The sequence below is a fragment of the Puma concolor genome, chromosome B2 (assembly GCF_028749965.1).
Source record: "Puma concolor isolate L17-30 chromosome B2, mPumCon1.1.hap2, whole genome shotgun sequence".
Lineage (NCBI taxonomy): Eukaryota > Metazoa > Chordata > Mammalia > Carnivora > Felidae > Puma > Puma concolor.
In genome coordinates this window covers 25,586,586-25,603,341 of record NC_141671.1, presented here as the reverse complement: position 1 = coordinate 25,603,341, position 16,756 = coordinate 25,586,586, and the positions used below count along the sequence as shown (strand labels likewise).

The 16,756-nt window shown below is 41.9% G+C and overlaps 1 protein-coding gene across 2 annotated transcripts in view; it reads right to left on the bottom strand.

The window, feature by feature from the left end:
* The window catches only part of SLC22A23 (solute carrier family 22 member 23), a 185,064-nt gene that overhangs the window by 139,185 nt on the left and 29,123 nt on the right, over positions 1-16,756 (bottom strand). For both annotated transcript variants that reach the window (XM_086706405.1, XM_086706406.1), the window contains exon 2: positions 4,679-4,782. In XM_086706405.1, the coding sequence (XP_086562531.1) occupies positions 4,679-4,782 (104 nt within the window). The remainder of the gene's footprint in view (positions 1-4,678; positions 4,783-16,756) is intronic.

Below are 16,756 nucleotides of genomic sequence, written 5' to 3'. Positions count from 1 at the left end.
AATGACTGGAAGTGAATGCAAGATTTCCTTTTAAGGTGCTAGAAATGTTTGACACTTAGAATGTGGTGATGGTTGTATAACTCTGTAAAGATACTAATATTTATTGAGTTATACACTTAAACTGAGTGAGTTTTATGGTAAATAAATTACCTCTCAATAAAGCTATTAAGAAAAAACCAATACTCTGTAATGTATATCCTTGTCCTATGAAAGAAATGGATATAATTTCAAGAAAATTTGGGGGGAGGGTACTACAGGAAACAATTTCATCCATAATTTCTTAGGCTTCTAACCATCCCCATTAGTCACACTAGTTTAATGAAATGAAGCCAAGGCCATGAACTCAATGCCAATGGAAGTCAACTATCCTGTCAAGAGTTTTTAGCCATTATGTCCCTTTGACTGGTGCTGGGGTCATTAAGCCCTTGTTGCCTAAGATTCTATACGTAGTTTTATCCAAACCCAATTCATTTAAAGAAATAAATTTAGAATATGGCTTAGTTGGTCTCCTGAAATGAAGGAAAACAAAGATGAGATCTACCTTCTCCATTTTTATTTCCCTTTTCTCCCCTTGTTTGTAAAGTGGGGATAACAGTCTGACTTCACAGCATCGAGATCATTAAGAGATGGCAGATACAGGCACAATGTGTAGCATAGACCAAACAGTTAAATGTTTAGCTTGTATGATTCCTTCCTACACATCTACATCCCAGCTGCCCACCAAACATGGTTTGCCCTGTTCCAATACTTTAGAAAAGATCCTGATTTTTTTTTTTTTAACTTGTAGAAACTATTCTAAATCTCTCCATCCCAAATGGTTGCTAAAATCATGAAGTAAAAATTATTTTTAGGAACTCTGGGGCAAACATGGTCTTTGAAAGCAGACACCCTGGATTTGAATCCAGGTTCACCACTTAGAAACTACGTGATCTTGGGAAAGACTAAGCTTGTTCAAACGGGCCTTGAGTTTTCTTTAGGAGGGACCAGTTACTGCCGACCTAAGGGGGCTACTGTCAGGTGGGGATATGTGATTCAGTAAGCGTTCAACAACTGTTACAATCGCTGGAGTCTTAGTGTGAACTGGCTCCATCCAGAGGAGGATCCCGCTCAGAGATGTCTGACAAAACTACACTCCTAAGTCTGTAATGCAGACGGGGGACCTAAAGGAGGGCAGAAGAGTGGCCCTCAAGGCCTCAAGGATGTCCACGTCCTACTCCTCAGAACATGTGAATATGTTACCTTTCATGGCAAAAGTGCTCTGCAGATGCAAATACGATTAAAGACCCTGAGACGAGGTGGTGATTCGTTCAGGTGGATCCAGTCTAAGTACATGGAGACCCTCTTCTGGCCGTAGGGAGCCAGAGAGATATTAGCGTGAACAGGACCTGATTGCCATTGCTGGCTTTGAGGTTAGAAAAGGGGCCACAAGCCAAGAAATGTGGGCAGTTTCTGGAAGCTGGAAAAAGCACAGGAAAGGATTACTTCCTGGGGCCTCCAGAAAGAAATGCAACTCTGTCGGCACCTAGAATTTAGCCTTCCATGAACTGCAGACCTGTGAGTTCATTAATTGAAGCCCCCAAGTGCATGGTAATTCGTCACAGCAGCCATTGAGAAGTAATACAGGCTCTCAATAGGGAACAGATGCCCCACTCAAAATGAGTTGAGGAGATTTTAATAAAGGGATTATTTGCAAAAGGCTGGGCAGGCTGTAAGAGAAATTTGGGTCTGCTAGCAGAAGGGGGATAAGGGGGAAGATGGTCTGGGAACCCAGAGAGAGAGGTGCCATGTGGAGGGGCTCCTAATGGGAGGCAGCTAGCCTCTGATAGCCCTGCAGAGACCCAGCTGGGGACAAAAACATCCCGCCTCACTATCATCTCTCCTTCAGACCTCTAGCTGGTACTCTCTCCCCATGGCCAGGTTCAGCCAGGAGCTAGAGGGCAAGGGGTCCTCTGGTGCAGTCTAGAAAGGCCAGGGCCCAGGACCCAGGGCCCAGTGCCAGTTGTAGACTATGTAGAGGGCTCGTGGAGGGAAGTGTGCTCAATATCCAGCAACAGAACCAACCACGGAAGGAAGGGAGCTCATCTAGCAAGAACAGAGACTGGGCTATTCCCTTTCAAACGTCTCAACTAACACATTATAGGACAGTATATAGTGTATATCCCCAAACAAGATTTGTGTGGAAAATGATACCTTTTTAAAGAAAAAGGTGTACTGGGGTGTCTGGCTGGCTCAGCCAATAAAGCATTTGACTCTTGATCTCAGGGTTGTAAGTTCAAGTCCCACATTGGGTGTAGAGATGACTTTAAAAAAAAAAGTGTATTCCTGAATTTCATTATATGCTGACTTCAGTCTTAGAAAGCTTAACCTAGGACTTGGTCAACTTCCCTATGTGGCCATGAAATGGGTGCTAGCAGCTGTGAAGTTTGAAGTTCCCTCTAAATGTGCTTATTTCCTTTCAGCAAGGCTCTAGCAGGGAGTCAAAGGCCAAAAATAAATTATAATAAATACAGGGTGGAAAACACCAAACTTTCAAGCTGGAACTGAGGCCCTCTCAAGATGTTCAAGAACCACAGCACAAAGCAGCCTGGCCTGGCTCTCCGGGCACCCCTCGCCCACTCACCCCAGACTTTGGAAAAGCAACCGCCAAGAGACGTGGCTTTGCAGCATGAGGCTCTGGCTATTTGCAAAAGGAGACCTCCAAACTCCTCTGCCTTTTGTCCCCAGGCCTGGTGTGTGATCAGGGACGCAAACAGCAGGTATGTGCCAGAGGTAAGAAATCACAAAAACAACTTCTAAACAGTTGAAGCCATTACAGACTGATCCATTAATAGAAGTCCATGTTTACTTTCCCATTATATAATTGAATAAGGACACTCAAACCTCAGCCAACTCTGCAGTTTTTAGAAAGAAGTGACATGGATTATATTAGTATATCTTCCTCATCTATTTCAACGCAGATCACTGGGAAACAAAAGTCCTTGTGGTGAAAATATTGGGATTACAGTATGTTCCAAATTAGTAACAGTTTACTCTGAAAACCTATACGCTCAAGTATTTGGTGGAAAAAACCCTACGCTCCTCCCACTTCCCCACTCCTCCCCATGACCATGTCAAAAAAAAAAACCCTCAAGGGGGCTGTAGTATAGGTTTTCAGAGGTCACTGACAGCTTCTCTGATACCGTTCCCAGGGAACTTGTCCTTAAGAAGCATTTACAAATGCTGATTAAGCAAATTCTGAACACACAGGAAGTCACATTACCTGTGAATGCAAGGAACTCCCAAATAGATGTTTGCTTTTGGAAAGAAATTTCCAGAACTTGAAAGTGCTTTTGGAACCCCTCTGGGCCCCACCTGCTGCTCTATTGCTCCCCTGCCCCCCTCCAGCCTCTTGCTGGACGGCCTCAACCAGCTGTGTCAGCTAACCAGGGTACAGGAACAGTGCAGAGCAAAGCCACGATGTCAGGAGTTTGCTCCATATCACTCTTAGCCCTTATTACATCACTGGGTCCAAGAAGTCCCTATTCACAAAAAGTCCCTTTAAAAACAAAACAATGTCAAGAGTGGGAGAACAGCTACCCCACACCTCTCTCCTAGAGCAGTCTCATTACTGGACAACCCCGTCACCATTGGGCAATGCTGCTCAGATGTGTGCTCGCTGCTGTCCTTGTGACCACATGGTGCCTTAAATAAAAGTGCTGTAGCATGCTTGTGAAGAGGCAGGCTCTGGAGCCACTGGGCTTTTGTTCAAATCCAGCTTGAAAAGCTGAGTAAACCTGGGATTTTACTTAGACTTCTGTGCTTCTGTTTTTCTACTATAAAACAAAGATAATAAGTAGTATCTACCTAACAGGGGTGCTCTGAGGATGGGATATTTTAATGCATAGAAATATTTAGCACAGTGCCTGGCAACAATAATCAGTAAGTGTTAGCTGCTAATATTGTTGCTATCATCATCATTATCATCATCATTATAATTCTCTTCACTACTCCTCTCCATCTTTCTAACCTTCTCACTTTATCATGAACCACACACTTTGCTCCAGGCACTAAGAACTCCTTACCCACCCAAGTAAAGCATATTCATTCTCACCTCTGGTCACCACCCTTCCTCCACCTGCAAATATCCATCCATTATCCAAATGCTGTCTACCTTACAAGATCCACCTTCCCCATGGACCCTGCAGAGGTGTCTCCTGGCCAAGCCAACTGTAAAGGACTGTGCCTCTCTGAAATCTGCATGGTATTTGGAAATGTCATCAGCCTACCCATTCAAATCATGTGGGTGGACTTTCTAGCTCCTCCTCTCCCCATTTGTTGATGCATCTCATACACCTACCTCCTCAGAGCCCAGCCCACAGAGCCCTCAAACTCTTCCCAACACAACAATAAACATCAGGAGCAGATGGGGCTGCAAGTTGCATGCAGGTTTTGCTAGACTTAGCAGCTAGCAAATTGCAATGACTTTAAATTCTCACTTCAAAAGGGTCTGTTGTATGCACTGGCCAATCCTTTTGGTTCTGGATTCTCCAGGTGATGGCTTCAGCCCTCTGCACCAGCACCAACACCAGGGCAGAGAAAAAACCTAGTTACAGTAAGCTAACACTGACCATTCTTCTTTAGCCAGCAAAGGCTTGCTGTGGCTTCCAAAGGTTCGTGCACACGGCATGTTGGTACTCACCAGTCAGCAATGCATCCAGTTATTAGGTAGCCAAAGATTAATCCAACCAGTAAGGAGAACTTAGCGATATGGACCTTCCAGGCATTATCACACACAAGATCCCACTAGAGAGGGGCAAATAGAAAATAAATCAGAGAGAAACATACACAGATGCCAGTTGTAGTCAATCATAAGGGCAATATAACAACTACAGTAAGGATCATGACACCATTTGGAGCACCAAGTCACACATCCCATGAAGACTCCCTTCCATGTGTTTGAAAATACAACAATGAGAAATAGAATTTGCCCACAAAAGGCAGTGTAATGTTTTAGTCCAGGACAGACCATAAAAGTCTGCAGGGAGCACCCCATGAAATGTGGGGGCACATGCTCTTCTGTGCCAGCTACTTGGGGACATAACCTGAGGGAGAGGAAGCAGCTAGGAGGCTGGGCACCAACACCCCTTCTCACCCACAGAGCTGTCACATGTGCAGGGAGGGAAGGCCCTGTCAACTTTTTGCAAGAGGTATCACAACATGAGAAAATTAAAGGCAACTTCTGTGTTTCCATCCTCCAAACCTCCCCTGTGCTTTATAAGCAGTCTGAAAAATATTTAATAGTTAATGTTGAAATATCAACTAACAAAACATTCTCACTTTTTCCCTTGTAAGTGTCCCTTATGCTTTCCCTTATTCCATTCTGAGGCTATCTGCTTAGAGAAGAGAGAGAAAGCCAATCAATTGGTAAATACAGCATTTAGACGCTTTTTACAATTCCATTTTATTATTTAATAAAAAATAAAACAAGTCTCCAAAGTTTTTGTTGTCCTTTTGCAAAATCAAAAGAGAAAACCATGTTTGTTCCCTGGAGGTGATGTGTGTCCAAGTGGAAGACATGTGAGGAGGGCACAGCGTTCAAATCCACAGATATCTGGGCCACAGGAGCAAACCGGCAGGATCTCCGTTGGTGACGCTATGAAGGCTGCGGCCCCCACCCCACATCACCCCATTGATGTCCTCCTTCTGGCACAAAGAAGTGGCTAAAGAACTTCAGGTGAGTGGAGATGGAGAGATGCACAAAAGGCAGGGGAGCTGGACATGTCAGAAGTTCTGGAAGCAGAAATGGGAATTCGTTGGGGTGAAACCTGATCTTAGCTGTGTCTTACTCAGTACCTCCCACTGCCCCCATTTCTGTCCATCTTGAGACCCAGATGGCAAGCTCTGGTCCTGTCCCCCGTTTCCAAACTTCTGGAAAGCCTGAGGGAGCCTCCCTGGGAACTCTTAGCTGTGGGTCTCGACTTCAACAGACTTTGGGAAAAGCCAAGCTTCTGCACCTGCCATTGCAGAGTAGAGCACTGGGCCTAGACAAAGGAGGAAGGCTGTCACACTGTTCCATGACTCCTTGGGACACACATTTGTTCCCTGATGTCCCCAAGGCATGTTCGAATTCCAGAGACCATGGAGAGAATAAATTTCTCTTCTACCCCATCTGTTTGCAGAGTGATGTCCAATGCCAGGCTCAGGAAGAAAGGGAATGCAAGCACAGACCACACAGGCCTTGTCAACAAAGGATGGTTTGTGCTTGGTTCTTGTCGGGATTTATTCAGGTGTTTGGGAGCGGGGCACTGCTGCTTGCACAGAATCTCATCATCAAGAATTGAGATACGTTAGGGAGTAAATTTCCTCCTGTGTCTACTCCAGTGGTCTTCAAACTGTGCTCCAGCAACCAGCAACCTCAGCATCACCTGGGAACATGTTGGAAATACAAATTCTTGGGCCCCACCCCAGACCCATTGAATGAGAACTCCTGGAGTGAATCACAGGAATGTAGTTTACAAGCCTTCCAGGCAATTCTGATGCCTGCTTAAGTCTGAGAACCAGTGGCCAGCCCTGTCCTGCCATTTCCCTGTCATTTTGAGGTTGGTGAATGAGCTTCGAAGTCCAAGGCTGGGGTTTAATCAACTCACCAAAGGCAGGATGCAGCCAAAAACTGCATGAAACACATATGACAGTATTGTCTATTATCTTGTACTGCAAATGAAGGAATGTAAAACTAGATTTAAGTGGGCTTTTTGGAGGCAAATCTGGAAAACCAATATTCATGTATATATTGTTTCCAGGAATAAATATATTAAAAAAATTTTTTTAACGTTTTATTATTTATTTTTGAGAGAAAGAGCGCACAAGCAGGGGAGGGGCAGAGAAAGAGGGAGACACAGAATTTGAAGCAGGCTCCAGGCTCTGAGCTGTCAGGGCACTGCTGGCCATGGGTCTCGAACTTACGAACTGTGAGATCATGACCTGAGCAAAATCGGACATTTAGCTGACTGAGCCACCCAGGTACCCCTGGAGTAAATATATATTTTAATAATAAACACCTTTCAAGGTGCAACCCATCTTCAGAAATACAGGTTCTGCTTTATAATGTGAGTTATGGCATCATAACTGTGTGTGTATATTCGGTTTCTCTGGCTAGGTTTATATATTCTGAAACCATTTCTGAATTGTTTTCTCTCCTCTCTGCCCAGCACAGATCCTGCCCACAGAGCAACTGATTACAAGACTAAGAGCTACGTCTATAAGCACACCTGGCCAATCTGAAGAGGAGGTGCCTACAACACTTGTAATCATTAATGTCCCAATCACGTCAGATTGTCCTGCACCTCAGCATGGCACATTCTTGGCAGGAGAGCCTCCTGGTCCCAGGCTGCTGCTGAGGAGGAGGGCACCAGCTGCTGGCTCTATGGCAAAGAATCACTGGCTTATGTCTCCACCCAAACTTCCCATTGATGAGTTTATTTGAGGCTAAGTGACGCAAAAGAGTACATTATGCTTACATGAGATGGCCAGGAGACAAAAGAGATTTTAATGAAAATATTCAGGGAGACGGGGATAATGCCAATACTGTTGTGAGCTCAGCCACCTGAGCAATAATGGTACCCAGCCGAAGGCAGCCACAACCCAATTTAGTTGCTACCTAATAAGACTTTCCATGGTTACCTAACACAACTTGTATCAATTAACAATGCTGGAATGAAAGAAAACACAGTTGAGAGAGACAGAACTGCTTCCACGGCCAGTAAGGAAAGAAAGCCTGCCTAGAAGTGTCGGCCAGCATGGTTGTTCTCAGCTTGGGGTAGGGGGTCAGGGAACCCAGAGGGTGCCCTGACCCCCTCAATTAGGCACAAGACTAGACAACTTCTCTGAGACAATAAGCAAACTGCCTCCAGACTCCCCAAGATAAGGTGTCTCATGCCTGGGGATCTGTCTGTAACACCACCCCTGGGGCACATTCCAGAAGCTGGGTAGGGTGGGGCTGAGGGAATCCATGGAGATGGCGTCCCTTCCTTTGACTTCTGCTTCTAGGATGGACAAAAGTAACTGGAAGACAAAATGTGTTCAGACACAGTAATATCTCCAAAAGAATTTCAGAAGCACGAGGAAGCTTTGAGATCACCTTTCTCTTGAAATATGTTCACACCAACTCTTGATAAAATAGAGCAATTAGTCATTTCGCTAAGCAAGGACTAAGAGACTTTTAAAAATCTAAAATGTATGTAGTATCTGGGTGGCTCAGTCGGTTGAGTGTCTGGCTCTTGGTTTTCAGCTCAGGTCATGATCTCATGGTTCCATGAGTTCGAGCCCTGCGTCGGGCTCTGCACTGATGCTACAGAGAGCCTGCTTGGGATTCAATCTCTCTCTCTCTCTCTCTGTCTCTGTCTCTCTCTCTCTCTCTCTGTCTCTGTCTCTCAAAATAAACAAATAGACTTTTAAAAAGAATCTAAAATGTACTTTGTCCCTGACATTAGTCTCTACACCCTTTGCATGCCACCAACACAATCACAGAATCCAGAGGATTCTCCCTTTCAAACATATCCTGCCCCCATCCCCCACACTCCGTCTTCACTACGGGCAACCTGACTGACCTGGACTTGGTGGGGATGCACTCATCATTCTGGTGTGTGTTTCTGCAATGTGAGCTGGGAGGCTAAAAACAAACCACTTCCGGACTCCCTTCCAGCTAAGGTTTCGGCGGTGATTTAGGTTCTGTCAATCAGCTGCACACCCTAAAATAACTTCCAGTACACAACCCAGACCTAATTTGGGGGATCACTTGCATTAGGAAGAGTGTGCAGTGGGGGTAAGTGGGCCATCCATTCTGCTATTCAGATCTAGCAGTGCTCCATCTGGAGGTGGCTCAGGTGTAATCGTGAGCCAGCAGTTGGACAGTGACCTCCTGATTCTTTAGCCTCCTCACTGGGCGGGCCAGTTCTAGGGAGCTGTTCTAGGAAACCTTCTGGAGGCCCAGCCTACAGCTGCTCCTGCAATTTAGTGAGCACTGTTTCCCTGTATTCGATCCCTACTCCCTAAACACCTGGAGTAGTTTCTGTTATCTGCAAATTGAACCAAAGAACCTGATTAAACTTCCTTGGGACGAGTTGGCAGGGTGAGGACAGGATGTGGGCCATGTCACCATCCTCCCTTCCTGAACTAATACAAGCGTCTCCATGCATTAACTCTGGCCTCCCTCAAATCCATTCCCTACAGAACAATGAAAACAATCCTCTAATTAAGCATGTTAACACTTCATCAGCAGGTTTAACACGACCATAAAAGCGTTAAAGTCATGGCCCCGTTTCGTTTCCTAATCTTAGGCTTGCTTTCTTTGCCATTGTTCCCAAACCAGGGACATTCTATGGAGATGCCTCATGATGCTTGCCAGCCATGACTAAATGGTGAGACAGCTGACCCTAAAAAGTGTTCTCAATTTTAGCTGCACATGTTCTGTTTAAAAAAAAAAAAAGGGGGCGCCTGGGTGGCTTGGTCGGTTAAGCGTCTGACTTCAGCTCAGGTCATGATCTCACAGTCTGTGAGTTCGAGCCCCGCGTCAGGCTCTGTGCTGACAGCTCAGAGCCTGGAGCCTGTTTCAGATTCTGTGTCTCCCTCTCTCTCTGCCCCTCCCCTGTTCATGCTCTGTCTCTCTCTGTCTCAAAAATAAATAAACGTTAAAAAAAAATATTAAAAAAAAAAAAAGGCAGAGGTTGTGGAAAATCTGGCAGACTGTTTTCTATCTATATATTTTAAGGATAAGCTAAAAGAAAAGAAATAAAATTTGCATTATTTTCAAAGGAATCATCTAATTGCTTGACTTGCCAGAGTAGAAAAATATTCATCAAGGAAACTAATGAAATTTCTAAAGAAGATGCAAAATCAATGGGAGATAAGAAAAGCAATCTTACTTTTGGTAATAATAAATCCTATGATAAAGTAAATGTAAAACAAGAACATGAAAATATTGGAAGAAAACAGATTACTTCTTCAATTTTGAAATGGAGATGAAATCTCTAAAAATTAAGGGAGAAAAAAAAAAAGTACCTAAGGAAAGAACTGACAGATTTTATAACACTTTAACCCTTACGACTTAATTACTATTCATTTATTTACTATGATTTAAATTATGTAAATTATTGCTTATTTATTATTTGAAACTTCCATGGGTTAAAAATACCATAAACAAAATTATAAAGATCTAAATTTTTCAAATATATTAGGGGATCAGAGTATGCCGTTCCAAAATATGCCATGTTGGCATAAAGATTATTTTGAGTTGAAGGCAAATGAGAGTCAACATATACAAAAAGAAGCCTTCTCACGGTTTCTTTTATCTGACTAAAAGCAGAAACTTCTGAGAAATGAGGACTGCTATAAATCCCCTCTCCTGGGAAGTTTTATGGCCATGAACAAGACAGAAAGTCTGCACAGAAATGGGTCTGCAAACAAAACTCACTACAGGGAACCTTATCTTCCATGAGTTTCCCCACATATTTATCTTCCCAGGTTTGCCTCCCCTGACAGCCAAACCCCCTTTTCCTTTGTCTTGTCACTTCTCTAAAAACTTACTGTACTTTGTTCAGAATTTGTATAAGCTCAGGTTCTAACACCCCTTTGAGTTACTGAGTTTCTCCTGTGTGTTTTCACACTGCATACGTTCATAAACTGTTTTTCTCTTGTTCATCGACCTTTTGCCAGTCTAATTTCCAGGGCCCCAGCCACAGAACCTAGGAGGGTAGAGGGAAAAGTGTATTTTACAATATACAAAGAGTTAATATCCTTAATATTTAATAAGCATTTACATAACAATATAGACTAATACTCCAACTAGAAATGGGTCAAGCACTCAGTTAACAAAATATGAAACAAATGGTTAAAAAACATTTGAAAAATACTCAATTCCTCTAATGAAAATCAAAGCACAACACTTTGATTCCAAAAAAAAAAAGATTTTTTTTTTAATTTCTTAAAGATGTAGGAGAAACACCAAGGTGCAAATCTGTGCTAGGAATGTAAACTAGACCCTGTTTCCAGAAGGCAGTTTAACAATACACATCACGTTACTTTAAACAGTGTGCACTCTACCCCAGTAATTCCCTTTCTTGGAACTTTTTCCCAAGGAAATTATCAGAGATACCCACAGAGGTCTCAGTGCAATGATGTTCACTGATTGTTAACCTATAAAAATAAAAAATGGGAACTTGACTAAATGTTCAATACTATACAGTCATTAAAATTTTGCTTCTGATATATACAATGAAATATTACTCAGCTATAAAAAAAGAATGAGATCTTGCCATTTGTGATGACATAGATGGACACAGAGGGCCATCTGAAATAAGTCAGACAAATATCATATAATTGCACTTACATGTGGAATCTAAAAAATTAAATAAGTGAACAAACAAAAACAAAAACAGACTCATAAATACGGAGAAAACACTGGTGGTTGCCAGAGGGGATGGGGTAGGGGATGGGTGAAATAAGTAAAGGGGATTAAGAGGTACAAACTTCCAGGTAGAAAGTTTCACCTGGATGAAATGTATAGCATAAGGAATACAGCCAATAAATATTGTAATAATGTTGTATGATGACAGATGGTAACATACTTACAGTGATGAGTACTGCATAATGTAGAGACTTGTTGAGTCACTATGTTGGACTCCTGAAACTAATGTAACACCATGTGTCAGTTAAAACAAAATCTGCCTTGGGGTACCTGGGTGGCTCAGTCAGTTAATCTTCTGACTCTTGATTTCAGCTCAGGTCATGACCTCATGGTGAGATCGAGCCCTGCGATGGGCTCTGTACTGACAGCGCAGCCTGCTTGGGATTGTCTCTCTCCCTCTCTGCCTCTCTCCAACTCATGTATGCATGCGCTCTCGCTCTCTCTCTCAAAATAAATAAAATTCAAAACACCCATTAAAACAAAATTTGCCTTTGAAAACTAATGATTGAGAAAAATGCTCATGATGTAATGGTATGAAAAAAACTCAGAATAAAAAAGAAACCAGTGAATAGAAGAGATATTTAAGTATGTAGGGAAAATTATTAGAAGGTATTCCAAACTATTAAAGTGATTATCTCTGGAGGGCTGAATTAAGACTGAGCTTTATTTTTGATTTTATTCTTTCCTTGACTTTCTCAAACTTTCTAACAATGAATCTATGAACCTTATAATGACAGAAAAAATACAGCAAATATAATGTAAACTCCCACAATGGTAGGCAGAAACGGTGGTGGTGAGGGTAAGACAAAAATCATTAAAAATTAAAAATAACACTCAAAAACCTTGCCACCTTTTCAGGGATGTGCATTTTAACACAATTTAAAAACTCAAGCCTAAAGGAAGCTGGTGTGGAAACTGACTTAAAACCAGATCTTCAGGGCCCAAAGATTGCTTATGTTAATGCTCATTGACTAAAGCAAAGGCATATTTCTTACAAATGGGAAAAAGAAAATTTTCCCCAAGCTCATCTCTTGTAGTGATGAGCTCACTCCATTAGAAGCCACATGCTTTCACCCATCACTCTGCAAGTCGTCTGTTCTAAAGCTGAGGACAGTCTGTTGAGATAAAAGGAAACATTTCTGTTCAGCACTACAAAGGGGATAATGCCACTTAAAATTTCAAAAGCTTAAATAAAATAAAACTCCTAACTGAGCTGTAGGAATTTAGAGAGATATAAGGTCAGCATTCTTCTGCCACCGTTTTTTCTCCCTAAAGTAGCATTCCAGCAGCTTCTCATGAACCACTGGTTTATAGACCATGGATTTGCCATTTCCACATTTCTTAATTGGAGACCATAGAAATGGGCAAGTGCGCACACACCCATCCACCTGCAAGATCAGTCGTGGACGCACACACTCTACGTGAGCAATCTGACAAAGCACATTAGCTACAATCAGCTCCTCGACATTTAGGCAGCCTCTTCTACCCTGTGTTTTTAAATAATTTTTTAGTCTAGCAGTACATGGATTTTTTTTTTCCCTAAAAGACTTCATCAAAATTCAAAATATACTGCATGTCCTGAAAACCCCAAATTGCTCTCTGCTTTTTGCCTCTAAGCTCACCCTCCGATTCTAGGAGATTCACTGCCAACAGTAGCCAACACAACTGACAATTAAAGTTGGCATCCTTGCAAGCTTCCTTATATGACATAATAAACACCCTTGCCAGGTACTCTGGGGGGATTTTTTTTTTTTTTTTTTTTTAGTTTTGTTTCTCTGTCTTTCATTAATTGCTACTGAAATTGCTCTTGAACTTTCTTTTTTTTTTCTTAACTTAGTGCCAAAAAACCAAGACATGTCGAAGGGAACAGCTGCACCAAAAATCTATTGCAAGCCCGTTCATGCTAGATATTAAGACACACTTCGACTAGAAATCCTTCATTCCCAATCATTTGCAGGACACCCAATCCAGAACCAAGGCATTAAAGTTGATTATGTTTCTTAAAGTTCACACAGCCCCATTTCTGATTAATGTAGTAATTTTGGATTCATTCTAACCCTCATGCAGGGATCTCTATCTCGTTTCTTCATTTCTTTTTCCAATGACAACTCTTACTGCCTGCCACTTCCTGCTGTCACGTTCCCAGGAAGAGAAATGAAAACTGCAATGCTTTAGTTATTGATACTGGGGGCTTCCCTGGTTCTTCCTGAATTTGACCATTTTTTAAAGGGCTAGAAATACAAAACTGTGATCGAAGAGAATTTTAAAAGTAAACAGAAAAATAACCACCTGAACAGGCCCTTACTAGTCAATGTAGGATCATCTATGGGAGACACTGATTTTCCTTTACTTTTTCTTAAAGGAAATAAAGACATGTATTGTTCTCAGCAGAGGTTTATATTACTGAATATTCTTATTCATTTGGTTTAATGCCCCCTTTGGCATTTGGGGAAACTGTATCTATATCCCACAAGGCAATGAGATTATAAATAAGTAATGCCCTTCTACCAACCAAAACCTTGGAGAGTCTTTCCAAATTCCAAAATGCGTATTTTACTAATGGCCCTCACCAGCTACCCTTATAAAGGGAAATTAAGAGTAAGCCCTCTAAATTAAAGAGGCCTATTGCAAAGCCAGAAAGAAAGAAAGAAAAACCTCCACAGTCCTAGGCATTAAACAGGAGGAACTATTAATGCCCTGAGTGAAATCAACACACAGGCTCCTTAGCACACTAATTCATATTTAAGTAACTGGAAGACTTTTAACTTGAAAAATTAAAAAGTTGCTTCATATGTTACTAGAGGGTATCTTTTAGTATGACACAATGCCTGAGCAAAACTGGACTGTAACATTAACATTTAAAATAGCTCCACTAATTCTGGAAGGAGCCAAGTATGGGAAACTTTTGACAGTTGGATCAGGGAACCTTTGGAATGAGAAGAATTTGATGAGCCAGGTGATCAATCATAGAAGAATTCAGAGGCAGAAGGAAAATCATCTTTCGTTTGCTGAAAACAAATGCCTCAATCCCATCCTACTGCCTGACTTAACACAGCCCTGTTAAGTTCTCTGTATGACCTGAGCTGCCCCTCCCCTCCAATTCACATGCCTGCCCCACCTGCCTGCCAACCCCTGGCACGATCCAGCCATACCAAAGCACCCGCCAGGTCCCCAAAAGCCTCGTGGTCCTCGCCTGCATTGCTCTTCTGCACCTGCCCCACAATATCCACATACACCCCAATTTTTTGGGCTCAATGCCCATCTGAAGGACAAAACTCATTTCAGCCAATGATATACAATGACATTGTATATCACCAGTGCATTGTAGTGTGCTGACTTTCTGTACTGCTTGCATTGTTTTCTTTCAATGAGCATGCATTATCTTTGTAAGCACACAATTAAATGAACAGGGAGAGGGGTACAAAATTACAAAGATTCAAATGAACACATTTCCATAGATCTATCAAGTTCAATAAACTCAATTGAGGGTGTCTCTTGTTCCTGTACTGGATCAGAGACCCCTTCTCCCTATTCTATGACATCCTGTATCATGACAAACATGCAGACTATGTAACATGCATATTGTAATCACCTATTGTTTACAAGTTTTTCTTTACTAGCTCAGGGATCAGCAAACTACAGCCTGCAGGCCAAGTACTATGCTGCCACTTGACTTGTAAATAAAGTTTTATTGGAACACAGCCATACTCATTCATTTACATATTGTCTCTGACTGCTTAGGCATTTCCACTGCTTATGCAGGGTTAGGTATAACCCAATAGAGACCATAAGGCCTGCAAAGCTGAAAATATTTATTATTTGGCCCTTCGCAGTTAAAGCTTGCCAACCCCAGAACTAAACTGTGAGTCCCTGCAAGAAAGGGACCATGTCTTATTTCTATAACCCTAATCTCTAAGCTAATGTCTGGAAGGGGGGATATGCAAAGCTGCATCCTCACCCAGGAGCTCCCACTCCCAGAATTTCTTTGTATTTGCTTGTATTCACTGAACCATGCATCTTCTACTCTTCCCCCCACCGTGACTGTAGTTCTTCAAATGTAATTTAATTTAAATAATTAATACATAATTATTATACAAAATTTATATAGGCAATATAGTTTTAAATGTTTCCGCTTACCTTTCCACTATTAGCAACTTACCTCCAGGGAAAGATAATTCTAGTTTTATTACAAAAACCAATAGAATATTCAATATATGAGAAATTTTTCTTAAAACAATAAAGAACTCTCTAATAGAATAAATATCTATTCTAAATTAGGCATTGTTTTAAGAAGAAAGGAACTAACATTTGTTAACTACCATAGTCTAGCACGCTGCAAGCTGCTGTGACCAGCCTCTCTCATTCAGATATCACAACGATCCTACAACACAGGTATCCTTATCAGTGTGCCCATTTTACAGATGAAGAAACCAAGGCTACGAGACGTGAAGCAACTAGTCTGAGGTCAAATGGATCTTTAAGAGAAGATAAGAAATCCATGTCTGATGAAAACTACTATCCTTTCCCCCAATAAACTCAAAGAAACAGCTCTAGTTCATGCAAATAAAAACAACTCCCTGGTTTGTATTACATAGGTTATAAATTTTTTTTTAATGTTTATTATTTTTGAGAGAAAGAGAGAGAGAGAGACAGAGTGCGAGTGGGGGAGGGTCAGAGAGAGAGGGAGACACAGAATCTGAAGCGGCCTCCAGGCTCTGAGCTGTCAGCACAGAGCCTGATGCAGGGCTCAAACTCACAAACGGTGAGATCAGACCTGAGCCAAATGCTTAATCGACTGAGCCACTCAGGAGCCCCAATTGTCATAGGTTATACAGCTTTGGTGTTGCTGGGTATGCAACACTTCGTAGACACAGAAGCAAAGCATTATAGTGGAAGTAGGACAGGCTTTGGTGTTATTTCATTGTTACAGTGACGGAACCAAAGCAACTTAGAAAGTGCCTGTGAATAGCAGGTGTTTCATAAATGGTAACTGTTAAAAATAAGAATATCACAGTATCTTTAGTATTCATAGAAAAATTTTAGCACCAAAGTGCTGGGAAAAGTCAAGGTCAGCATTTTAATGGAGACCAAATTTTGGGCTTCCTGTCGAATGGCTATCTTTTTTATAATATAGTACGAACCAGAGTAGTTGAGAAGCTAACCCAGCTTTTCTTCTGTTTCAACTCTGCTCTATGCATCTTGAAAGGGCATGAATATTAGGTGAAAAGGTCTCTTTGAACAAGGATGTTTTTGCTTTGTCTGACTCGGACTGGAAAGCGGTACCACCTTTTCCATGAAGACAGCCAACACGGACCT